Raw genomic sequence first — 26,329 nt, 5'->3', positions numbered from 1 at the left:
TCTGGTGAAGAAGGAAGTGTCCAGATCATCAGAAAGGTCCACAGTGTCTTCTTCATAGAAACTAGGAGGCATGAAACTCCGTCGTCGTTGTCGCCCGGCGGTGCCGTCTCCTAACGTCCGGCCCTGATGAACAGAAAAGAAGCTAAGCTACAATTCTCTCTCACTCTTCTCGTCACTTCTAATCAGGTTTCAGTGATCCAATAGGATTTTGACAAAATCTCAATTAGACAATTATGTTGTTTCTGTATAAACTCAAATCTGTTCTTGTTCCTCTCATTGTCAGCTGTCATTTCAGTGATTCGCTGTGACCCTCCTCCTGCGTGATCACCTTCACTCTACATATCCAGACATCATCTCATTTAGATCTGCAGCATCTCTACATCCCATCACAACCACCATCAGGGTCTGGACCAGGGTCTCAAACCCCTTGTAACCAAGACTACATGGGAGTCTAAGCACCTTAAGGCATCACTCTTGTTGTGCACAGCAGTAAAATTCTGTTCATTTTTCAAATGAAGTCTCTCCTGGTTGAAATACACACACAAACATCATCATCTACTGACATCAGACTGATGTATAGTGATATTCTCTGTACTGGACTGAAAATATGTAAAAAGGTGACACGTGTTGCATTTTCACACGAGTATTTCGCTGTGACAGCAATTTACACGGGGATTTTACTGCTGTTAGCACATGAGACCAAAGTCAATAGGATTTTAGCCAGTGCTCTCAGCAGTGGTATTGAAGAGGATAGTGTTCCCTGATCCTGACAGTTTATCTGGAGGAATCCCCGGTGGTGTGTGGCTCTTAGTTAATGACTAAGCAGCAGTGACCGCCCGTGTGTCGCTGGATTAGCTCTGCACTTCTGGAATATTCTGACCACAATCCAGCAGATATCTGAGCATTCGCTGTGTATCCCCATGGACCATCTGCTAGTGAGCCCCCCCCCTCCTCCTCTCTGCGCTCAACACACCCTTTATGAGTGTAGATCTGCAGCCAGGGAGCCACAGAGCGTCATCTGCACATTACTGTAAAGAGTTTAATCCACAACACGGCAGTGGATCTCTGGTTTTACATAACATGCCGACACACACGCTTAAATACACACACGCATAAATACACAGATTATCTCAGAGATGAATCCCGTCCATTCATGTGCGGGAGACCAGGATGAGTCGAAAATATAATAGAGGGAGTTTTTCCAAGAATCGCTTCACAAAAACATAAAATGATGGAGATTAAATGTGTGAGTATGTGTGTGTGCATGGAAGCTCTGTGTATTGTACTGTGTAACTGTGTAAACTACAGTTGTACTATCGTATTGGTCTTTTAAAGATGTGTCACAAAGAACTGAAAAATTATAATTTTGGCACAGATCAGGAGGCGAATCCAGGATTTCCTATGTGAGATAAGGTTTTTTTTTGTCAAGAAATAATTCAGAGATCTTTATTAAAAAATAATATATATTGTTAATATATATGAACGGGGGAAATTTGGTGTCGATCCAGATAATGATCCAAATTTTTGCTCCTATTTTTAGGAGTTGATCTTTACTCAAGTTGCTGTACGGTAACAAATATTCCTTTCAGCTGTGTCACAAATGTGTTAAATGTGAACAGTTTACATTTCTGTGTACATGTACTATGTAACTCAATAAGTAATACGGTGATGAATTGGCCAATCATCCTTGGTGGAGGTACAGCATGTGCTCTCTGAGTGCCCTTCTAGTTAATGTGTGAATGTTTTCATATATTCTGAGCCCAGTCTCCTTTGATAGACTGGATGTACTGCTGTGAGCCAATAATGGAAGTAATACCTGTTCCTATGCATTAACAGGTAGTTTGGATTTCAGGTAAACTGGGGGTTGACAGCAGCTTGGATGAGTCTGAAGCACAGATTTGGCAAAGCAAAGAACATTGAGCGATATAGTTTTTTTTTTTTCAAAATAAATTCTTTAGTAAGAAAAAAAAAAGAAAACACCTTCATAAGTGCTGCAGCAGCTTTGAGACTCATGACAGCAACAGAGTCCCGTTTGCGTCTTCGCGGCAGCCGGTTGAGGGCGGAGCGGGAGCTCGAGAAGGAGCAGAGGGAGGCGGTGCCAGGTGTGAGGGGAGTTTGTGGGACACTGAAGCCGTCCACCTCCTCCACCATGCGGAAGGCACGACCCCGGGCCAGGGGGTCTACGATCTGCACACACACAGGCGAGCCACATATACAACAGTAAACGTATAGCGTAAGAACAGTGGACAGTAGGAATGATGCACATAACACACACATCTAAACTAGGGTTAGATCGATGTATTGGGTGAAGCAGCTTTTTCAGTCAGGTTATTTGGCCTTTCAACACTTGGTAATAGCATTAATGTTTGTTGATTAAATTATTGACAATAGCATGTCGCATTAAAACAGGCAAAATTGGGGGTTGTTAAGTATTTAGCGGCCTGTGTTGGCATGATATCATCTTAAACAGAAGTAATAGTTAAAACCTGAGCTTTGAGAGACTCATGTCAACACAACTCACTTAGGGTTGGGGTTCGGGTTCGAGACTTTACAAACTATTTCTAAAATTAGGTTATCAAATTTGAGGCTTTTTAAGACCCCTTGCAAACCTTGTAATATTAAGATTACATTCAAAGGTATGTTCACAAAAACAATAACTTCACATACTAGTCACTAAAGATCCATCAATCGAACCCTAGGCAAGATGACAGAGCGAAGAGGTAAAGCGAGCGCCATAAATCTCGAGAGTGAAAGAAGCGAAGTGAAAGAAGTGAATTGTCCCATTTATTCCCCCAAGGCGCTGGCCTACCCTCTGCATGCCATAGTGGTGGTGACTGGGGTGGAGGGGAGGGAGGTAGAGGGGAGGAGGGGTCTCAGTGCTGGCCAGGGAGAGGTTGTCCTGGCTGTGGAGCTCCATTTCCCTCATCACCTGAGGCTTCAGGCCTCCGTACAGATGGCTGCAGTGTTGCAGGCTCTTCCTCCTCCATCGCTGGGTGCTGTCGCTGTCTTTGCTCACGCCAAACCAGTCGGCCGTACCCCTGCGGAGAGGATGGAATCCTGTTAGTAAATATGTGAAATCTGCAGGGGTCAGAATAATGAGAAAGTGGACATGTGGCAGAACGCAATCAACAGGTAGAGTTATCAATTAAAACTGTCATTTCATATTTGTGTAGAAGACTATTATTTGATTTAATCGAGTCAAATGCTGAATAGTCTTTGATGGATTGAATCCCATTAGCAGAAAAAAATGCTCCTTATTTGACTGACTGCAGCTGGTTGTTGAATAATAATAATAGAAATACAGTGATCACATTTGTCCTGGCCAAATTGATCACTATAAGCAGTTGATTACTATAACCCAGAGCTTGAAGGAAAGGTAACACACACACACAAACACACGCACGCACGCACGCACGCACGCACGCACGCACACACGCACGCACACACACACACAAACACACACACGCTGCACATTCCGAATTCAGCTCTTCCTGACTCGGCTCCCTCTCTTTCCCGCTCTTTCGCACTGACACACACTGACACACTCACTCGTCATCGGACACGTGTAAACTCAGACTGGGTAAAAACAACATGGAAGAGCAGAGGAGATGGTGGGACGCGCTCGGTTTGGCTCAACTCGGTTGGCAGTGTGCAGCACAACAGATAGAGACACCAAACATGTATGAAAAGACCCTAAATGAACACTGTAAGCGGACTACTTGATTACTATAACCAAAATTTCCAAACTGCATTTGTATAGATTCTGTCCCAAGCTTTTTGATCCATATAAACGGTTAATCACTATAGCCGTGATCCCTATATCCTTGTTTCCACTGCAATTGAAGCAGCACAAAGAAGAAAAAAACTATTTCAAAAGCACAAATCAGCTTAAACTTTGCAGATGCAGAGATTATAATGAGGAGTCGGGACGCGATATGGGTCAGGATTAGATCGGTCGATTAGAGAACGGTCTCTCACGTAACATCGTCTACATCTCAGACAAGGAAATCCCCGTGAGTTTAGCTCCCTTCTCGTATTGTCTCTCTCTTGAACACCGTCATGTTTCGTAACACAACCTACTGCCCTCTGCTCGTTCAGCAGTAAAGAAGCAGATGCTGCAGTAGTTGACCTGTCATGGCTGTCTCTGTGTATGTTGTGTGTTTCTCATTGAAATTCTCATTCATTGTTTGCATCCTGGTCCCTTTTTTTCCCCTGGACCAGGCAGCGTGGAAGTGGAGGAGGAGGCCACGGCAGGGAAACTGTTTGGAGAGCAGGACACTCTAATAAACACTCAGTGCTCATCGTGAAGACAGAGGCCAGCTGGAGAAGCCTTTTAAGGCTGTGCCGGGGCAGGGAGGGGGCGGCGTGGCCATGACTGTCGTCCTTCCAGAGAAAAATGTCCCAGAAAGAAGACAGGTTTGGGAAAAAGGGCATATGCACCCACAAGCATGCACGTCATATTTATCCACACAAAACCCCAAATGAAATATTCACAGCCACTTCACAACCACACGAATCCTCTGCAGATTAAAGCGACATTAGCCCACTTGAATTAGCTATATCCTCCAGGTAAGGCTGTAGAAATCTACCGTAATTAGAGGTTTGAAATTCATCAGGGAGAAAAGTCAAGGGGCAACTCTTGTAAACAAATGGTACCACTGAACAAACAGAACAAGAGTGGCACTCAGTAGAGCGCATGCCTCCGCCACAGTCCCCCGAAGAAACCACACTTAAAATTCACTGGCTCCAGATTTAATCACAGACACATTCATGAATATCAATCCCCTAGACATGTCTGATTGTTTTTTTATAGAGATCAATTAATTTTTCTCTGAGAAAGCAAGGAACATGTTGAAAAATGCCCGATCTCCCCATGTTAGTGAAAGAAATCCCTGGATGTGCCAGCGGATCTGGATCCGCACCAAAACACAGGCGAAAACATGACCTCCTTGAGGGAAGTAAATAAAGGCTTGGATAATAAAGTGTATTTGTGAATGGATAAATCAATTTTTCCTTCACTACTTAAAGATCAGATCTATTCAAAATTTGCCATTCAATGAAAGTAAATCAACTATAATCTGTTACCTGTCCATTATTGAAGAAACAGTAATTTATCTTTACAAAAAACTTGTGGGGACATTTTCCAACTTTTTTTATTATTCATACACTACTTCACTACTCACTTTCCAGTTTTTAAGTACAATTTTGCTGCTAATACTGATATCTACTTTTACTTGAGTAAAATTTAAAACTTTCACTTAAAAGAATAGTTAGAGAATAGGGCGATAAAATCATAATAATTATCACATCATTATCTTTATATCAATGTAATGCTTATGCATTGTGTGAGCACACAGAGGTGGTAAAACATGTTGTCATTCTCTGCTCATAGAGAAGAGTTTGAAACCTAAGGAGAAAGATATCTGTCTTTATACATAAAGAAAATAATAATAAAACATTTTCTCGTGTCAACTGATATGAACATTTTGAATTTTTGGCCTTATCACCCAACCCTATTAGACATTTTGGGAAATTCACTCTCCTGCTGAGAGTTCAGTGAGAAGACTGATACCACTCTCATATCAGTGTGTTAAACACAGCCAGCAGCTGGTCAACCTGTCTCACTGTTACCTCATTATCTTCCTCTCTGGTTGAACAAAAGTAGAGCACACCCACCTGTCCAGAGAGCTCCAGGAGGGGGTCAGGGTCTGGGTCATACCTGAGGGGAGCTGGGACTGTGGAGCTGTGTCGCCTCCATCACCAGGATCCCTGACATACTGTCCCCGCTTACCCCCTGACCTGAGGTAAACCCTGATCCTCTGGACGCCAATTGATCCTCCGCAGATCACACATCAAATGTTCCATAAGGGGATTTCCTCATATCCAGGCCAGCGGTACCTTGTTACACTTGCTGTTACGCAAAGACAGGATGATTACCACATGTCCAGACTCGGCATAGACTCTCCTGTCCTGCTCAGTGAGCGGCCGAGTAATGAAAAGTTTGATGAAGGCTGGCGCTGATCTCCTTGGTCGAGGCAGTGAGAGTCCTGATGTGAAGGAGATCCGCAGAGGACTTCCACCAGCAGCTGGAGCCGCTCATTTGGCGCACAATGAGAGGGAGGATCTTAAATTCTGTGACCCCGTGTCACCAGCGCACAACAGAAGTTTCCATAAGACTGTGTATGTGAGAGCGAGTGTGTAAATGTGTCAGAATCTGGCCGACCTTCCAGCATCCATCCTCGAGAGCTTGCGTAAAAAGGATGTGACCCACTGGGCGAAGAAGACAGCGGCTCTGCTCCTTGTCAAACTGAATATCCTCCCATCCAGATCCTCCAGTGAGGTCCTTCTCTCTCTCTCTCTCTCTCTCTTTCTGCCTTGCTTTACTGTATGTGTGAGGGTGTGTGTGTGTGAGTGTAAACACCAGTTCTCCCTCTAACATACCAGCACTCCACAGGAAATGGGAGATTAAAGGGAGGGAGAGAAGAAAGATGGAACATACACACATGCACATTAGTAGGAAGGAGGGATGGAGGAGGAAGGGCAATGGGACATGCCCGAACATGACCCACACGCACACACACGCACACAAACACACACACACACGATGGAGCAGGGATACTACAAAGAGTTAGCTCCTCCAAGACACAGCCCACAGTGAGAACCACAGCTTCTCTGCAGCGCAGATATTTGTGGGGCGGGAGTCAACAGAATTTCCAGTTAACTGTGTGAACTTTATCTAACATAACGAGTATCACTGTGACTGAGATTAATTACTGTGAGTCCAACTCTGTCAGATTTAATGGCTCCTTAGCATGACTCATAAAAAGATTTCCTGTTGTCCTCAGCATGAACAAGGACCCCAGCGCCCTCCCTGTCACACTACAAGTCAGCAGTTTGTAGCAAATCACACACTGACTAACACTTTGTTTGAACAGTCTAAGATTTATCCTGTATTTACAAACTCCTCCTCTGAGGAGGTATCGCAGCTAACCTCCGGGAACACAAAACCTCCCCTCGATCCTATTAATTCTGCCACAAACATCAAACGCATTCAGTCTCCCGCTCTCTCACATACAAGGATAATAAACCTCCGCATGATAAAGTTTAAGACGTGAAAGCGCTCCTTTGAGGACAGTGTCTCCAGGTTTTAGTCTTGGCCCCGCGTTCAAACATCTACAATTAAACGTGGAGCGAGGTGCCGCTTTGATGTGGCCCACATGCTCTGTGAGGTACATAAACGGTCTGTGTGAGTAATTGTGTTATTTTGTCCGCCTCAGAGCATGTGGTGCTGTGTGTCACCTGGACTGACACTGATATGCCGCTTGTGTGCATTCTTCATGTGACTCTTTTCAAAGCGTTCAGAGCTGGTGCACAAAGACAGGAGAGAGCGACAGGGTGTATTCTGAGTGCAAAAAACTCACTCAATACAAAAGGGGGAAAAATGTAAACACAACATTAATATGTTAAAGTTAATTCGGCGAACTTGTTTGCTCAGAGTTGCCCCTTTGCCAACATAAAGGCTCATTTATGCTCAATGTAAGCTATGGGTATGGAAATGGACGGAGCCTTCTGTCCGTACTCTGCATTAATTTCATCCGTATTTGTGCACGTCTTCTGAAAGTTTGGGACATTGCCGAAACAGACAAAGTAGTACCACCGGAAATAGTGGGGGGCAGCTTAGCCTCAAGAGTGACAAAAATAAGACACGAGTGAGAAATTTTAGTGATGACGGAACTTTTTGAGGAGAGACCTTGTGAGCTGGTAAGAAACTACAGGCATCTTTAATGTGTTGCTTTGCACATTTACATGGCCTTTTTTGTCTCTTTCTTAAGATGTTTATTGTCGTGAGAAACTCTCAACTCTGCGCTGCCCTCTAGTGGATGTATTACTAATCAACACATGTAAGTATGTGAAACAGTCGTATCTCTTTTCTCTACGTAATGGCAGCATAAATGAGCCTTAAGAGTTAAAGGAGCCACATTAGCCTACATTTCATGATGTGTTTCTGGCCACCTGGTGATTTTCAGTCCAACATTCTATACTTTGGCTCAGTTTTGGTCTCCACCTACTCCCGAGGTATGTGGCTATTTAATACCTGAATTCATGCATCAATATGTTCACCAGCTAGTCTCTAACTTTGGTGCTAAACTTTTTGATCTTTGGTGCTAAACAAATATCACTTTAATTTAATGAATTTAATTTAATTTTCAGTCAAGTACTCCAAATAACGCAGATAACGGTTTTATAGTTAACATTCTTTCTGTTTACATTTTTAGATGCTCAGTGCTTTTCTTAATATATTGTTCTGTCATTGTAAAAGCTGGAATATATCAAATTTGATGTGTTTTCCTCCCCTGAAGTACCTTTAAGGTTGGAAATGTTTACACAGAAATTAAATTGTGGACAGTTTCATTCAGAGCGTTGAATTAAAGGAGAACACACTTTTTAAGATAGAAATTTCAGCGCAGAAGCAAACCCCCCTCAACCTCCTCCACCTCTCCTGTACCTGATGATCTGTTTGGGTATAGATGAACGCCGTCGGGTCAGTATTTTGGGGATGCAGGACCGCCTTCGATCGGTTGACTCCCTCCTGGGGCTCCTCTGGCCCTTTGGGGGCACCGTGTTGACGCGCTCAAAGCGCACCCTTTTCCCACTTAACACACATCGCAGCAAGAAGAGGAGGAGACAGGGAGGCAGTGGAAATACAGACAGTGAAAATAAAAGAAAAGGGAGGAAAAAGAGATAGTGAAAGATTAATTTGTGTTAAATCAGAAAGGAAACCACAGATTAAATTAGTTAAAGATTGAATGCAGACAATTATTGAATAGATAGGACATGCAGAAATCATAGGAAATTGGCAGATGTACAAAAGCAGCAGAGAGGAAAGAAGAGAAAGCCTTGTGTATGTGTCTCTCTTTGTGTGTGTGTGTGTGTGTGTGTGTGTGTGTGTGTGTGTGTGTGTGTGTGTGTGTGTGTGTGTGTGTGTGTGTGTGTGTGTGTGTGTGTGTGTGTGTGTGTGTGTGTGTGTGTGTGTGTGTGTCTCCTAACCTCTTGATAGACTGTGTGATGGAGGGCTTTCTCTGCAGAGGAGGTCTGAGGTAGTTGTTTGAAGTCTCCAGGGCAGCGATGCAGGTCTGAGGGTTTTCCCCTGGCATGCTGACACTGCGCAGGCGCTTGACTGGCTGCAACACCTACCACAGATAATGACACAGACCGCCGCACTTACATTTCTGATGTCGGTGGTAATTCTCCTCTTCTAAACCACAGATTTGTTGTTGTTTTTACCTGTGGTTGGGGGGACGAGTCATCTGGTGTGAGCTGGATGGTGGGGATGTCCAGTTTGAGCCATGGTGGCTTCTTCCTCTGCAGGCTGCTGTTCCTGCTTCCCGGCTCATCCATGCTCGCTGCCTCTACCTACGCCTGCCAGCTGCAAAACATACACAAACAAAGCAACAGGTTTGTCAGACAATTCCCAGACATGTGGTGGTAAAAAAAATCCTGACTGTGAAAAGCCAGAAACCAAAACTGAGCAGCTCTGTTGAGAAATTCCAGACACTGGGCAAAATGACATTAATTAAATAATCCATTTCTCTCAATGGTGCAGAGGCGAGACCGATAAAGAGGGAGCAGACACACGCCTGCATATATTAAAGTCCCTCTCCAGTAGCTTATCACAGCCCGTAAAACTCTTCATTGCTCCTAAAAATTACATATCCAAAAGGTTGGTCATAAAAAATTAACCTCACGGCTTTAAAAAAAGGCTTAAATATAACTCTACACCTTCCTTCCTCATTTCGTACCTGGGATCTATGAATATGCTAATATGGGCACCGCCTCTGCCCCCATCCTCAACCCACAGTCAAAGTCCACCTGCAGTGGAGGAGCAAGAGTGAGGAAGCCAGACCCGAACAAGACAGGCGGGGCTCGGGTCAGGTATATGTGGTTATATGTTGGAAATACTCAGGCATGGCACTGACTCTTTCTCTCAAAATGTTATTTTATCATATAAAAGGCACAAGGTGGACTTGTTAATATGTTTAAAAACCTGATTTTCAATGGAGGGGGACTTGAACTGCTTGAGGCCACGTGTTATGGATAATCAGAGATAATGGGTAAATTCAATTGAAAGAATATGTCTAGAATGGCTTGTTTTTTTCATTTAACACATCCTAATGCCACGTCTACACAAAGATACTTTTACAATACTTCTAATTGTAAATATCGTATCGTCCAAATTGCAAAATCCTTTCCTTGAGTTTACAACGTATTGCACAATCCCTTTTCTAGAGTTTTTTTTTTTTTTAAATATATATTTGTTCTTGCACAAAACACAGCACAGCAAATTCCCTGTTGTTGTAAACCTACCTGCAAACCCCGGTTCTGATTCTGATTCTGATTCTATCTGGAAAACTCTCCAACCACACAAGGAAATTCAGATAAATAGGAATATAAAACCATTTTATACATGAATTGTGCTCAGTAGTGTACAACAAGGCCCAAAAGTCCCCTTACGAAAGTACATGTCTGAGTTTTGCTGTGATTCTTATGGATGAATGGTTTAAACAGCTCCAGTCTTTCATTCGTCTGCATAACAGTTTGCTCTACGATTCACAGCCATGTTTAAAACTTCACTGCTCCAGGTGAGGCTCGAACTCACAACCTCGGCATCACTCTGCAGGTTACTGTCTATAAGTACCGCGCGCTGACCGATTGCGCCACTGGAGCCTGTGTATCTGACACAATGCAGCAGTGTCTAGTCAGGAGGAGGAATGCAATATTGTTTTAACACCACAAGATGGTGCTGTGAACCTCAGAGGTAAAGTGGTACTCAAAACCCTCGGTTTCCCTTCATGAACACAGACGGACACAACCCAAAGGGATGCTATTACTAGCTGTTGAGAACGAGTACATTGTTTTAGTCACACTTCTCAAAGAGGAATAAGAGGTCTGAGAACAGCAAGGTCTGTCTATTAAGAGACAGAGAGCGCGGACAACTGAGATACACACAAAGAAACAGAACAGAAACCCACAGCCGCCACACATCCTATGTTTGCTGTTTAACGGGTTCAGGAAGAAACCCAGAGAGTGAAAGGGGTTTTCCATGCCTCACCATGTCACTGCAAGTTGTAATAAATAAGATATACTTTCACTTCTGTTAGATTCAGACTGATCACAGGCGAGTTTCATGTGAAAAAATATCTGCCGAGTTTGAGAACATACGATAAGCTGGTCAGGTTGTAGTGTATATGTTGTGTTGGCCAAGGGGAAGTCGATGAGCAGGAGTGAAGCGACTATTACTGGATAATAGGACATCTGCCTGTGGCTCTGCCGAGATGTACTGAGCGACCACAAGCGAGGAGCTCCCTGTCGTTCTCAGCTGTGACTCACTCTGTGATTCATGGCTTCAAATAAAATTACAGGCTTCCCTCTCCTGCCATAAAGCCATTAGCAGAACAATAATCCGTTCCATCACAGGTGGGCCTGGAGCCGATACTCAGACTTCTGGCCAACGCCGCGTCTAACAAGCTGAGAGACATTCAACACTGGCAGCTGGCAGTCTTGAGTTCCCCCCCCCCCCCAACACACACACACACACACACACACACACACACACACACACACACACACACACACACACACACACACACACACACACACACACACACACCAACACTGTACCACATCCTCCTTTAGATTATCTCACTTGTCCAAAGGGAATGAGTCTTTCAAATTATAGTAGTTTTGTTTCAAGTACCTCCACTCTCACACATACTGACTTGTCTATTTAAAAGCGATGTCCTACATTTCCCGCAAGGCAGCGCCTACAGAGCAGGTGCGGACTTGTGGATCTTTGTCAAAGGTGGGTGTAAGGCAAATAAAGAGTGAGACTACTCAGCTACTGAAGTTACATGTGTTTCAATGTAGTTTAACAAAGCTGACACATATGACATGACACATACTTACATGTTGTGGGGGGGGGGGGATCCTCTGCAATAGATTTAGTAATGCATGATGCATGTCTGAGCAAAACTTAAAATTAGATTTATAGTTTCACTCTGGATCACTTTAATCTTATCATTTTAGATTTCTGGTTTTGATCAGTTTTCTTCAGGATGGATTAGTTATAGCATTAATTAATAAAGGTTGACAACGTAACAGCCCCTCAAAAGTGATCCAAAGTGTATTGATCGCCACCTGGTGGCTGGCTGCAGTTCAAGCCCTAAACCCTGCCTCCTCCATGCTGGTGGATTGGACATGGGCCACACTAAAAGTGTACACGTCAAATAGGGCTGAGCAATTAACTGAAGATGTATCAAAAGCGACATTTATGACCTCTCACCAACCTAATTTTGCTCATGTCAGTTAATTTGGTTAATACTTTCTGTCAGGTTTCCACTACGTTCCCTAATGTGTTACCCTGCCGCATGTCCTCCCTCCTCACTCCCCCACTGACCTGCGCTCAGCTGTGAGACTCCTGATTGGTGAAGTAATTATAGTAATTATATATTAAACGTTTGTCTATTTAATTCTTTAAAAACTTACAGCTAAAGACTCACAGATTCACATAGAGTATTTACACAGATGTTCATGTCCACCAGAGATTGAAGCTTCTACCTTTGGTAATCTACTGAGTTTCACACTACTGCTCTGATGTGGGTAAATGTTTTTGTCCTGAAATGACTTGGTTCTTCACTGGATTCAACGGAGTTTTTCATGGTGCCAAGAGGATGAATTGTATGACTTTGGGTAGCCCCTTGACTTGTCCTTTAGCTCCACCTTGTGTGTGACATGCACATCTTAAATTTGATAAATTTGAAACAACTATAGTAACTTCAGTTTTTCTTTAGTTTCGAAATTTCAGTTTGTCAAATTATTTTGTTATTGACCAGACATTAGCAAAATGTCAACAAATGACATCCTCACCAGCATCGGCTCCACTTCTTCACACACTAGCCACGGCTGTTGGATGAAATAAACACTAAACCTGTTTAACAACCACATGTCAACATTGTCATTGGGAGCATGGCAATACAAGTACAGTCTAACACAGCTGCAACGAAAGCTGTAAAACTGTAGACACTTATTCTTTCTTCTTCTAAGAAAAACATTATAATATCTGTAAGATTGCATATAAATTCCATAAAAATATTACACACGGCAGCTTCAAACTCTGAGTCACAGCTAAGAAAACTGTAACTGGCACTTGAGTGTCCATGTCAGTGTTTCGGTCTCTCTGTGGTCACATGTGGAGAAGCCTGCATGATCTCCTATGGGCACAGAGGATAAACACACCCCTGCAAATAGAAACCAGAGCAAGAACAATCTTCAACCACATCCTTTGCTTATTCTGCAGAGCCGGTACACGTTGCAAGTTTGTGTGCACGCCAACACGTACACAGCCACTCTGAGATGTAACAACAAAGCTTGAATATGGACATTAAAGCCTGTACACACACACACACACTCAGTTTATAAAAACTCACTTGACAATATTTCATCAGTCTCCCACATCAGGTTTTTAAAATCCTCCATACGGCTGAAGCGATGCCGTGCGGTCCAAAAAACAATCTCCTCTTTTATTTCCATCATGTTTCCCGCATCCCTCTATCAGTGCATGATCATGATCTCTCGTTTGCTTTTTCTCGAGTTGAGTTGGCAGGCAGATTAGGGGCTGTAATCCCTGTGCCGTACACCACATGACATCGTCCTGCTGTCAGGCCCCAGAGGCTCAACCCGACCACTGACCAGGCGGCGATACGGCTGCGATCGTGTCATCAGCACCCATCAGGAAGTGGTGTCTCACGTATGACTTCTCAGAGCAGAAGAAGTGAAAGCTACAGTCATCTCAGAATCATCGGATTGGGAGTGATGGGCTTTAACATCGAAGCAATGTCATTTTTTATTCAAAAATTGCCAGAGCCCTCGTAAAATGTCCGGAAAATGCCCAAGTGAGTCCATGTGAGAATACAGCGGGAGAAAGTCTGAAAATTTCACAGCTAGTGAGTGAGGGTGTTGGTGACGTCTCTAACACGTGACGGAGGCAGAAGTGAAAAAAAGTAAAAGAATACAAATACATGTATCTCAGAATGAAAAAGAGGAGACATACACGTAGAGGATGCAGACAAAGATGCCAATTGGCGAAAAGTGCCAACGCTGGTGTCAATATGCTGAAAACCTTAGTATTCCAGACATTTTCCTGTAGTTGTGAACGTGTCTGACCCGGACAATCTCCTGCTGCTTTCTTCATGTGTAAAATGCAAAGTCCGGCAAATATCCAGCCCCTTTTCAGCACATTTTCTGGAATTTGTGTCTGAAAACTGCTTTAGAATTACATCTACTGTGCAAGAAAATGTCAGTAAAAGTTGAGAACGTCAAACGGTGTTTTAGAAACTTGAACTCCCAACAATGAAAGCATTCTATAAAAACCGTTGTCTCCTTCTCACCCCTGTCACCGTTTGACAAGTATCACAGGAAATGCGAACCTCTGGTGCAGCGCTGCAGCCTGTTGTTTCTATAGGGGCCTGTGGCAGAGCAGCAGAGGAAATGGATCCTCTTTACATATGGGTGACATCTCCTGACATGCCGAGGCGGAATTAAACAAAGGCCTTGGCACAGACGCCCGACTTGTACTGACACTGCTCCTCGACTCGTTGCTCTTTGAGGCACGAAGTCGCTGTGGCATGGAAACTCACTGTGACTGCGCGTCAGCGAGCTTTAATATTCAATGGATCTTTATGTGAAGCAGTCCAAATCCTAATCTCTGCTCTGTGTCTTTTTACTTTCGGAACCTGTCACCATCGCCCACTCGCTTTTTCCCTTCCCGTTTTCACATTTTCACTCCCCTTATTACTTTTTTCTGAAACTATTTTTTTAGTTTTGATGACCACTCATCTAACAGTAGAGTTTTGCCATCCACCCATACAAACACGCATTCATATAGTGCATCTATGTGCCAGCTATCACACAGATGCACATGTTTTGCCCAAGGACACTTTGCCGTGCAGAATGGGAAAGGCTGGGATCGAACTGCCGAACAGCCTTGGTTACTCTGACTTCATTTGTTGAATGTGGTTGCTCTGCTCTAATAGTCCGTACAACCCGCCTCGGGCAAGAAGCTGAAACCCAAATTGCCCCTGACAGTGTGCCAACAGTGTATGAATGTTGTGTCATAGAAAAAAATGAATGAGTGGGTGAATGCGACTTCTACTGAAAAGCACTATGAGTGATCGATAGGACTAGAAAAGTGCTGTATAAATACAGTCTATTACCTCTGGGTGCATTTTAACACTGTTTTTAACTGTTGTCAGGACAATGAGAAGTGCGCGACTGAAGCCTCTACACTGGTAAACACACTACACACATTTGTTTCTTTTAAATTACCACATGTCTTGGCTAACAATCGTAAATCAGGAATGGAGGCTACAGGCTATTATAACTAAAAAGAAGAGAAATGCAAGTATATTATGTAAATATATTATACATAATGAGAATTATAATTCTTAAAAGAATGAAACAATGGTTAGAGATTTGACGAGGCTTTACATGAGAAACTCATTTGGGACACAAAGAAATAAACCTTTAAATAATTCTTCTGATTTGGGGAAAATGTTGCATTCGTCTGATCTAATCCTTCCTTCGCATTAAAATCCTGCCTGCTGAATCTCTTTATCTCAGGTTTTTCTCCACATACATTAAAAGGGAGTTATGCTTTGTGCTTTTACTCTTATATCCTCCACCCCCCACCACTGGAATATGTCCATTCTGTGCTCTCAGCTGTGCCAGATGTTACAGTACAGTCATAACACAGTGGGTCATTTCCTTTCTGCTTGAAGAGTTCTGTTTTACTATAAATGTGTGTGTGTGTGTGTGTGTGTGTGTGTGTGTGTGTGTGTGTGTGTGTGTGTGTGTGTGTGTGTGTGTGTGTGTGTGTGTGTGTGTGTGTGTGTAATCTGCTGCTACCCATACAAACACAAATAACTGATCAAACATCTGCCACAACAGAAGCAGTTATGTCGGTTGTGGAAATCATCAGCTCTGAGAGAACAAACACAACATGGTAACTGGAGAGAAACAGCATCAGCAGAGAAAACCTCAGAGCATTCATCGTTTCCTCGCCAACACTTCATCTGAATTGTACGTTAAGGGTTAAGGGTGAAACCAAAATCTCAGATTCTTTTTTCTTCAATGTGGCCCTAAGGCTCCATCAAAATACACAGATGGATTTATGCAGAAATCAATGTTTTATTCTATCAGGCGTTTAATGGTTTTGGAGCAGACTGAAGCTTATCACTGCAGAGGACAAAATGTTGTCATGTGGCTCTGTTGATTCTCTATTCTCTCATGTAGACTTATCCCTCAACACTGGATGGAGGATGGATGATGGATGGATGATGGGAGGATTGATGATGGATGGATAAATGGATGGAAAACAAACCAGCTGCGGGCTGTACTTGATCAAACATTGATTTCTAACTCTGTTATCTAATGATAACATCAGTCTATAGTTTATTCTCTATGTGTTTTGTTATCCTCCATAACCCAACAACAGACACACACTAGGTCTTAATGAGTTAAAGCCATCTGTCTAAACATTTGCTTCGATTGTCTTGTGGTGTGTGTATTTACTCGACAGTGAGCAGATCATTAGTCTATCAGCCACTGTGCTGCTACACTTCTATTTTAATCAGAATGCTGGGAGGCTGGAACGTGTCCCACCCTGTTAGACAAACACAAAAAAAACACACAAAGGATGTGTGATACTGCACGTGTAGAATTTTATGTGACACCTTGGAATAATTAATGCTAAAAAAAAAAGAAGAGTACACACAGGCTGATTTGTACAATCCTGAAACCTTAATGCCTGTGTGTCTTCAAATGAAGAACACATTTCCTAAAACCCTCTTACCTCCTGTCACAGAATACCTCTGAAGCCTTTGACGGCTTGTTTCCTCTATTCTCACTCCCTGGTGACGCTCCGTTTTCTCGGATTCTACTGAGGAGGAGGAAGCATTTTTTTTTTCTTCCTCTACACATGTGGGAAATCAAAAGCTTCACGTCCACTTCAGTAGAAAACCAGTGTTCTTCTCACCAGGTGCCGTAAAGCTATCTCTTTCTCTGCCATTAAACAGTAACTAGAGATCTTCCGATACTGATACCAGCATCTGAAATGTGTCTGACACTGCTGATAATACAGGTTTGGGTCAGGTCGAGGAAGCAAAAAGTTGATATGAGTATATATTAGTTTCAACCAGGTAAAACTGCAATTATTCTTTCCCGGGAATCACTTCTTCGCCGCTTCAAAACAACAAGTCATTTCCAGTAGTGTAGAGCTGTGGAAAGTAGCACAAGTAAAACAGCGACATGTACCGTATGCAAAACTTCAGTATTGAAATGCACTGGAATTGGACGGGTACTCGGTATCGGCCAATACGCAAAGTCCAGGTATCAGAATTGGTATCTGGAAGGGAAAAAATGGTAGTAAATGTGGATGTAATGGTTTATGGATGTTTAAATAATGAATAAGGGTTACCAACTACGATACATTGACATCTTTTGGTCAGTGTGTTGTACTGAGGTTGAGGGAGTTTGTGGAATCATTAGAAATCATCCTGCGGCACTACACAGGGGTCGCTAACTCTTTCCAAAGAAGTAAAATGCACATTGATTAGCTCCATGCTCGATCGCCGAGTCCTCATGTGCCGCAACGTGTGTCCAACCTGCCCGACTGTGTAGGAAATACCTCACATTCCTGTAAAGATCCCAAGTACCTTACAGCCCATTTCCCCCAACTCAATTCTGCCTGCTACAGACATGAGAAATATGGCCATGGAGGTTAGGCTGGTTGTGTGGCCACGAGTGTGTTGTTAACATGGTTTATGAATCCATGCTGTGCTGCAGTATAAAGGGTCCCTCTGCAACCATTACCCGTGAATAATGAATCACACAGCATGTCGGAAATATTTACTCTACGAGGAGCAAATCTCGTAAAAAAAACTGTAAACTGCTCTCAGTGAGTTAACAAGGCAAGATAATTATTTTACTGAACAATGATGGCAAAGCTTTTTCATGCACCTTCCTTAAGAATGTACAGCATAGAATTCCCATGTACACTATGAAGGGATTTGTTAAAGCCATTTTTTTGTGTTTATTGCAAATTATATTTCACAAATTTGATAATTTTGTGAGCTGATGATTCATATAACTCCCCAGACTGTTTGTTGTTGGTTGGCTTGTTTATTTGTGAGCAAGATTACACAAAAATGATGAAAGAGAATCAGGCACATTTAAAGAACTGATATGTATGGGTGTGTGAAATGTTGTGCAGCTGATTTAAGGAGACTGTTGGGCCCTGGTGTAGGTATGCGCTCTACTGGGTGTCATTCTAGTTTATGATTTGATTTTAAAAAATGTCAATATTAATCTGCAAAGGCAGCTCAACTGTTAGCAAAAATAATTTAGTTACATCCCTGCGTTTTCAGATGTATATTCGGAGCTGCGTGTGCTTAAGAAAGATGCTCTCATGTCCTTTGGCCTTAATAGACAAGGGAACAGCAACAGAAAGCTGCTTAAATATACAGAGATAAACATAAGCACAGACAATCAGAGGGGGGCAGAGGTCAGGCGCACTCGCTTTGTCTGCTCCTCTGCGCAGTAATCTTTCTCCACTACTCAACCAGGGGACCCGGGGAGATTTAATTGGCAACGTGAAACCAGGACAAGAGCAGAGAAAGTTAAAAATCCACGGCTACACTCCCCCCCCCACCCCCCACCCCACCCCGACTCTTGGCTTTGCATAATAAAAAAGGTCTCAGATCTTTGTTAGTCAGAAAAATCTCGAGTGAAAGTTGTAAAGGGATGATTAAAGGTTTGGCAAAGGCTCGTGCTATCAGGTGTTTCCTGCAGTAGATTGATATGTGGCCTGTGGGGAAGCTGCTTTTAAATACCACAAGCAGTAGACGCACGTAGTCACACCTCGACCTACTGCACCTCACCTCGCACCTACACACCTCTGACGGAGCCGTCTGCACAGGAAGGCAGGAAGGCGTTTATAATGATCTCAGCACATGACATGATCAAAGTCAACGCAGAAAATATTGTAAAATTCTACATTTTCAAAGGTTCTTTGTGAATTAATGGCAATGGTCTACCTCACATACAACAACAAAAGTTCACCATGACCATTGACCTTTGAACAGTGTAATCTAATTACTTAATCTTTGAAAACATTTCAAGGAAATTCCCTCAATGCAGACTTGAGAAAAACATGTTTTTGAGGGCACTGTGCCCGTGAACTATGATCTTCGACCACTAAACTCTGATCAGTTTGTACGTGAGTATATACAGAAATTAAAGAAATTCCCCGAAGCGGTTACTGAGATATCGCGTTCACCAGGGGAATAAATGTGATTTGTGAGGTCACAGTGACCTTGACCTTAGGCCTTCCACCACCAAAATCGTATCAGTTCATCTTTGAGTCCAACTGAATGTTTGTACCCAATTTGAAGAAATTCCCTCAAGGTGTTCTAAGAATATCGTGTTCATGAGAAAGAGATGGACGGACGGATAGACAACCAGAAAACATAATGATACCGAACACAACCACAGGCTATAAAAGTCAATAAAACTTCACACTGCCTCTTGTCTGCAGATGACCTGGTGTGTCTGAAGGCACAGAGGAGAGGAAAACACATGCAAAAGATGGAAAGAGATGAAAAACAGCAGAAATAGGACTGTATGTCATTCTAGGAGAAGATGAAAGCAGCGAAGGGAGCAGAAACAAAAAGCAAGACATGCAAGTAAAAAAAAACACAGGAAACCACTGCAGCAAAGCAGAGAATACACAGCATGAGACTGTGCCGAGGGAGAATACAGATGGACGAGAAAGAGACAAACTTTCTCTCTTAATCCAAAACATTTGTCTACCTCGCACATGCGTGTCTAAACAACATGTGACAGCTATTTGCATAGTTTCAGTGCGTGGGCTTGCGGCGCGGTTCAAAGATGCAGGACTGTGCGTGCATGAGTGCGTACACACATGCATGTTTCTGCCTGTTAATTCATACCTCAGTTAATCCGTGGGCATGTCCATCTGTCTTTCTGTGCCAAGCATCTGCATCAGTTTACCTGTTTCTGCCACTGAGACATAGTGTTTAAGTTCAGTTTTGGTGAAGCTGCAGAGATAACAGTAAATGAATCCTGCACCACACTAACCAGAGATCTTATCTGAAACTGGTTTACACTCACTTTTGAAGACACAATACCACAAAATGCTGTTACTTCCCCTCCAGTGCAGAATGTTAAATGCAGAATGTTATGGCGCCAATGCTTCTGAGCTGCATGCTTATGGTTGGTGGAGTCGATTTATCATTTGGCCAATTAAAATCGTCCGATTTGAGCATTTCCCAGACTGATTGGTATCTGCGTTTTTTATGTTTGCTGATTTGAACACTTTTATTTTACAGAATAAACTATGCTGAAAAGATGTTTTATTATCTATATTATTTAGTTGTATTTATTTAGTCTTTTTTTTTTTCATTGTTATTTATAATAAGGTTTATGGTTAAACTGTAAAATATCAGAACTCAATTAAATGTATTTGTCATAAAGGCTTGATAATGACATCTTATGAATCATTGCCAAATTTTAATGTCGGCCGATATATCAGTATTATATATACGAGCTATTTTTATTGAAAACAACACTATGAGAGCGGTGAGTGTAAATCAAAACATTAAATTCAAAATAATGATCCATTTACACTTTTCATTTCATTTGATCCATTGTTACATTGATAATACTAATCATAGCAGCTGTGATTCCTCAAAAAAACATCATTGGCATCATTGAATAGGTTTTATAGTACTTGATAACTTGAAGGACACTCAGAGAGCGATTACCTCCACCAAGGCTAACCCCCGACCTCACAGTGGGTCCTGGAGCCGCCGAATTTACTCCAGAAGTTGATGAGTTCTTTGTTGGCCCCATAACCACCTTTCCACTAAGTTTCCAGAAAATCATTCAATAGTTTTTGAATAATCCAGGTAACAAATATTAATGAAAACATAACCTCCTTGAAGGTAATGACGTGATCAGATCAGAATTACAAGGAAAACATGTCTATCTGCAAATCTAGTTTGATTAATGGATAAACAGCAACACAGTGGCAGCTGCAGTGAAAGCAGCAGAAAAGGCTTGATGGAAAAACTCTCAGAACAAAAAAAGGCAGCATTGTCATTCATCACTTCAACTGTTCCAACGACTCACAGAGCTGGCGACTGCCAAAACCGCCACTGGAGGAGAGAGCATAATGGTCTCTCAGCTCCTGTGCCAGGTATCAGTTCTGAGCAGAGAGGACATGTGAAGACAACAAGCGCGAGAGACTGCAGGAGGAAGTGACAGAAGATGAACGGATGAAAGACAAAAAGAGAGGAAAGGGAGGAAGACAAAGCAGAAAGAAGCAGACTAATGAATAGAGAAGGAGCTGGACTGAGGGTGTCTGTTCTACACTGCTTCACAGCCAATGAATAGATCCTGAATGAAAAGTGCAAGTGGAAGACGAAAAACACAGAATAAAGTAAATTGATCTCACCTTCTGTACACTTAAAGCATATTATCTACAATAATTCTTTAAATATGTATGATATGGATTGCTTGAATATGTCCAAATGTAAAATGGACGTCAACATTTGACATGAACTAACGCCAAACAAGAAACAGACATGGAGACGCAGACAGTCAAAGGTTGACGGGCAGGACGGGACACAAAGAGCTCAGCTGAGTCGCATATGGAGCGGTTTTGTGTTTGCCGTGTGGTGACAGGAAGGTCACCGTCACAATAAGTGTCTAGTCAAGTATGGCCTCGCCTGGAGACATGAAAGGGCCTCCTCAGCGGCCATTCATCCCTCCTTCCTGCCGTCCCTCTACGCAGCCAGCAAAGCCCCATGCTGTGAGCTCCAATACAACAGCTTCCTCTGTTGGCTGGCCTTCTATGAAAAGTTAATCGTAATTGCCCACAGATGCCACATTAGAGTACGATCGCGGGGGGAGAGAGATTTGGCTCTGAAAGGAATACTTAAAGAGGGAAGGGAAAAAATGGAAGTCATATCATCGTGGCTTCACAGAAACACAGAGACGTTATTCAGGATCATCATGGAGAAGTCTGGGGTCCCTCAGGAGACCTCTGGCCTCTGACGGCACTGTCGTCAAACACACACCGAGGAAGAGCTTGGAGAAGTGTCACATAATAAGCAGATTAAAATTCCTTCATGACAAGACGTGAGCTATTCATCCAGAGATGTTGTTACAGTTCAAAATAAAGATCAACTATTTATTTTTAAGAAATTGGAGTGGACCAGACTGACAGTATTTCAAATTTTCATTTGTAAACCCCCCATCTCCTCCATGTAAGTGGATAGGACATGGACTAAACTAAAAAGTCAAAGTACACATGAAATAAGGTTCTCTCAACTTGGTTTCTATCATTTTAATTAGGGTTAGGGTTAGCTGGCTCTAAATAACGTCATCAGTGCAAGATAGCCGTGTTCAGATATTTTGGCTTCATGTCTGGATGGTGGGAGGAAGCAGAAACTCTGTGTCCAACTTTATATACAGTCTGTGGTTCAGACAACTAAAAGTAATAGATAGTTATTATACATATATATATATATATATATTGACAAACTGTTTTGACAATCAATAATTTGTTATACAAGGAAAATACTAAATAGTTGCTGGTTGTATGTTCATGTGTCTGTATTTGACACAGTTTTAGTCGCCTATGATAAACATTTTTGTGTTGTGAATTGCTTGTCTAATAAAACAAGGTATCAAAATAGTAGACGATCTTATTGGTCTGAGAGAAAAATTTACTGATAGATTTAAGGATTCAACAATTAATTTATCAATCAAGAAAATAATCAGCAGATTAACTCATAATGAAAGGACATAAAATAAACAGATTAACGCTTAATTTAGATAGGTAATGGGCTGAAATTGCTAAAAGCATTGGACAAATATCCATGGTGTGTAGTATCATATTATATCATATTGTTATCATATAATACCTCCTGCATCAGAAGACACATTCAGAAGCAGCTTTGCTAATGTTAACTCTTCATTAATTCTTCTAATATGAAACATGTTTTCGCAGCTTCAACCGATCAGACTGAAACCTGGTGCTTTTTATTGAAAACCTTCATAAGAGGGACGTTTCAAAGTCACTGCACATCTGCCCATAATGCATCACTGCATACCCTCATGTAAATGATCCAGTCGTGACCGCTCAGTGACCTCTGTGACACTCAGTGATCATACAGTCGCATTTCAACCTGCAACAATCTGTCTGATGTTCAGTACCTCTTCTGTTCATGGACTCACAATCCCTGCAGCTGTCCTACTTCTGTCTCCGTGCTGGGAGAGGGAAATTAAACCAGCAACACTGTAATGAGACTTTAAAGAAAAAAGAAGGATTCAATAATACTGGGAGGAGGAAAAGAGGGTGAGTCAACGTTTCTGTCCCTGAAATGTAGTGATTGGTTTTCCTTCTGTAAAGTGGAAATAACACACGTGTATGAAATTGTGTTTTGTGATTAATGTGCTCTGGCAGCACAGGTGCATCTGCCATCGCTGACACGGCCGTTCTGGTTTCAATTGAGCATGATGACGAAAAACGAAAAGCATGACATACACAAACTGAAAGAGACATGATGGAGAGGCGGAGAGGATTAGAGAAATCTTTTTCCAGATCGCTGGGGATCAGGTCAAATCTTTCATCAAATCATTTTGTCTTTTACCAAGGGTGAAGCAAACCGCACGATACGATTACTCCTGCCAACACCTGCTCAGACTGAAAGGGACTGGGGAATCGAGGCAGAGCACGGTCATGACCCTGACAAACGAGAATGACTCTCAGTGGGGCGCAAACCTACACCAAGGCCCAACTGTCCCCTTCAATAATTCATCATGAATTATTCCCAGGGAAATCACAATCCGCGAACTTGTCTAAAGAAAGAGATAATACAATTCTGAATCATTCCCTTTGTTTGGATCTGTTTCAACATTTACAGAGTTCTTTCTTGGCCCATGTCCCATCCTTCCACCAGGTTTCATGGAAATCTGTTCAGCAGTTTTTACGTAATCCTGCTGAAAAACTAATAAACAAATGAACTTACAACCTCCTTAGTGGAGGCAACCAGAGCTGAAAATTTGTGTTTAACTCAGATGCTGTGCAGATGTCTGCAGCCATCTCTTCCTTTGTGGGGATGTCACTGTCAAATCACACACTGCCGATCTACTGGTAACATTTAGTGCAACAAGTAACCACAGAGCACACGTCAATCTTTTTTTTTGCTGTGATTAATCATTTTGTACAGTTTGAGCAGGAAATAAACCAACGTGTGCACACTGAGTTGCATCATGCACCATGAGGCTGTACTGTACCAACTATAGCCTGTGTTGAGGCGTCACTAGTGGACATTGCTTTGTTTTAAGGGGCTACGTGCCAAACAGTAAGAAAACACTGCCAAAATGTACAGGTTTCAGCTCACAGAATATTTTTGATATTTTTGTAAATTGAAGATCTTTGAGTTCCACGCCTCTGATTGATTTAAGAAATCAAACAAGCTGGAGACAAGTCCCTTGAGTTGTTGAGGGGATCTTTGTGACGGGTCTCTGACGCCATGTGAGACAACAGTGACTGATAGCAAGGAAATGAAAGATAAGAAGTCATCTGATCGCCTCCGTTATTTTAAAACACGAACTCACATAACAACATAATTAAAATAGCACCAGTGCCTAGATACTGCTGTCAAATGGACATGCTTCATGAATTATGAACATAAAACATTGTGAATTATGTATACACAAACAGAAGCAGAGGAAAATCTTATCTAAGCAGCAATTTAAAAGAATGTAGTAATGCAGTTTCCTGACTGGTGAATCTTAGATGACAGATCAAGATCAACTTGTGCAGTGACACAAAACAGCAGAAAGATAAACAGAGCGACTTGTAGGCACATGAAGGTGCGTTTCTCCTCTGGGAGCAGCAGCTCGGAAATAAACCCGCTATTGTCGGTGCTAGTGCTCTATCTGACCTGTTCAAACCTGCTGTTCAAACATGGTAACAGAGAGACAAAACACACTCACGTGTGTGTGTGTGTGTGTGTGTGTGTGTGTGTGTGTGTGTGTGTGTGTGTGTGTGTGTGTGTGTGTGTGTGTTCTTTTGCTTTCAGTTGTAATTTAGGCCACATCCATACTAATGTTATTATTATTATTATTATTATTCATGCACACTTGATCATGTGTGTGCTAGTGTAAACAGGAAGCAGTTTGTCTAATGTGCTGCCAGTTGCTTATTTACTGAAAATACTACGTACAAGAAATAACAATGAAAAGTAAGAGCAGGGATTTCTTTTCTTGGACCAATGACAAGTTGGATCTGTTTCTATCAGTAAAGGTTTACCAGGTTTTGCCTTCGCCGCTCATAGTGGAGTCATAACTGATCAGAACCAATCAGGAATTGATTTTTGCCCATCCAGACTACAACGCAGCCCCGGAGTTTTCAAACTAAAATTTGTCCAACAGCGTTTCCAAACATCTCAGTTTTAGGCATTAGAGTTCTAGTTTTCAGGTAAGATTAAAATTAAGATTATTTTTGGCTTCGGGAAAAGGGGGTTAAAGCATCATTTCACTTCAAAAAATATATTTTTCAAATTTCATTTTATATTATTTTATAGACTTGAGGATTTGTACATGTGCATATTTGGACTAGCGGGTGTTTCTTGAGGACGTTTAACTTCTCATCTAAGAGGCACATTCAATTATGTCTTCACGTCAAGTTTGCCATCCACACATGTACAACTCCTGTAGATACCAATTCAAATTCTGTGGATTTTCATTTATCCTAATGTAACCCATAAAATCTGGAGGCATAGTTTGTAAAAAGAAAAATAAATAATCCATGGCTGTGAATGGGAAGCCAGTGGTTTCCAACATTCTCTGAGAATGTTTTAAAGTCAAATGTTTTTATGTTCACGAAGTATTCCAGTGGGATGCTTTAAATATTAATGTGCAAGTTAACCTTCATTTTCCTTCCAAAGTAAAACAAACACACAGCTGCTATTAGTTTCAATAATTTCGGTTGATAAAAGCAATGGAAAATAATCTACAATCGCTGCTAATGAACATTTAAATAAAGGGCTGCGTCTTGAAGGTCCTTGCAGCTACTAAGAGGCTATATAAGTGTGTGTGTGTGTGTGCGTGTTTGTGTGTGTTGTGCGCTCCTGCCATCTGGCCCAGAAGTCTACTTCCTACCCTCTTTCCAAACAGGAAG

General features: G+C 42.1%; 1 protein-coding gene and 1 non-coding gene across 6 annotated transcripts in view; both read right to left on the bottom strand.

Annotated features, from left to right (window-relative positions):
- rhbdf1b (rhomboid 5 homolog 1b (Drosophila)) overlaps nt 1–26,329 on the bottom strand; it is a 33,545-nt gene that overhangs the window by 5,799 nt on the left and 1,417 nt on the right. For 2 of the 5 annotated variants that reach the window (XM_034570593.1, XM_034570594.1), the window contains exons 2-7: nt 9,286–9,427; nt 9,049–9,182; nt 8,507–8,653; nt 2,810–3,038; nt 1,981–2,187; nt 1–123 (exon numbers count right to left, since the gene is read on the bottom strand). In XM_034570593.1, coding sequence (XP_034426484.1) covers nt 1–123; nt 1,981–2,187; nt 2,810–3,038; nt 8,507–8,653; nt 9,049–9,182; nt 9,286–9,399 — 954 coding nt within the window. In that variant the 5' untranslated portion in view covers nt 9,400–9,427. Of the gene's footprint in view, nt 124–1,980; nt 2,188–2,809; nt 3,039–5,676; nt 6,486–8,506; nt 8,654–9,048; nt 9,192–9,285; nt 9,428–26,329 lie in introns of those variants that run through there. The other 3 variants (XM_034570592.1, XM_034570596.1, XM_034570595.1) reach the window with 3 other exon arrangements.
- On the bottom strand, nt 10,633–10,725 carry trnai-uau. Its single transcript is given in 2 exon segments — nt 10,633–10,668; nt 10,688–10,725. It is a non-coding gene; the product is annotated as a tRNA-Ile (tRNA).

The sequence above is a fragment of the Hippoglossus hippoglossus genome, chromosome 19 (genome assembly GCF_009819705.1).
Source record: "Hippoglossus hippoglossus isolate fHipHip1 chromosome 19, fHipHip1.pri, whole genome shotgun sequence".
In the NCBI taxonomy this organism is placed as follows: domain Eukaryota; kingdom Metazoa; phylum Chordata; class Actinopteri; order Pleuronectiformes; family Pleuronectidae; genus Hippoglossus; species Hippoglossus hippoglossus.
This window is presented reverse-complemented; position numbering and strand designations above follow the sequence as displayed.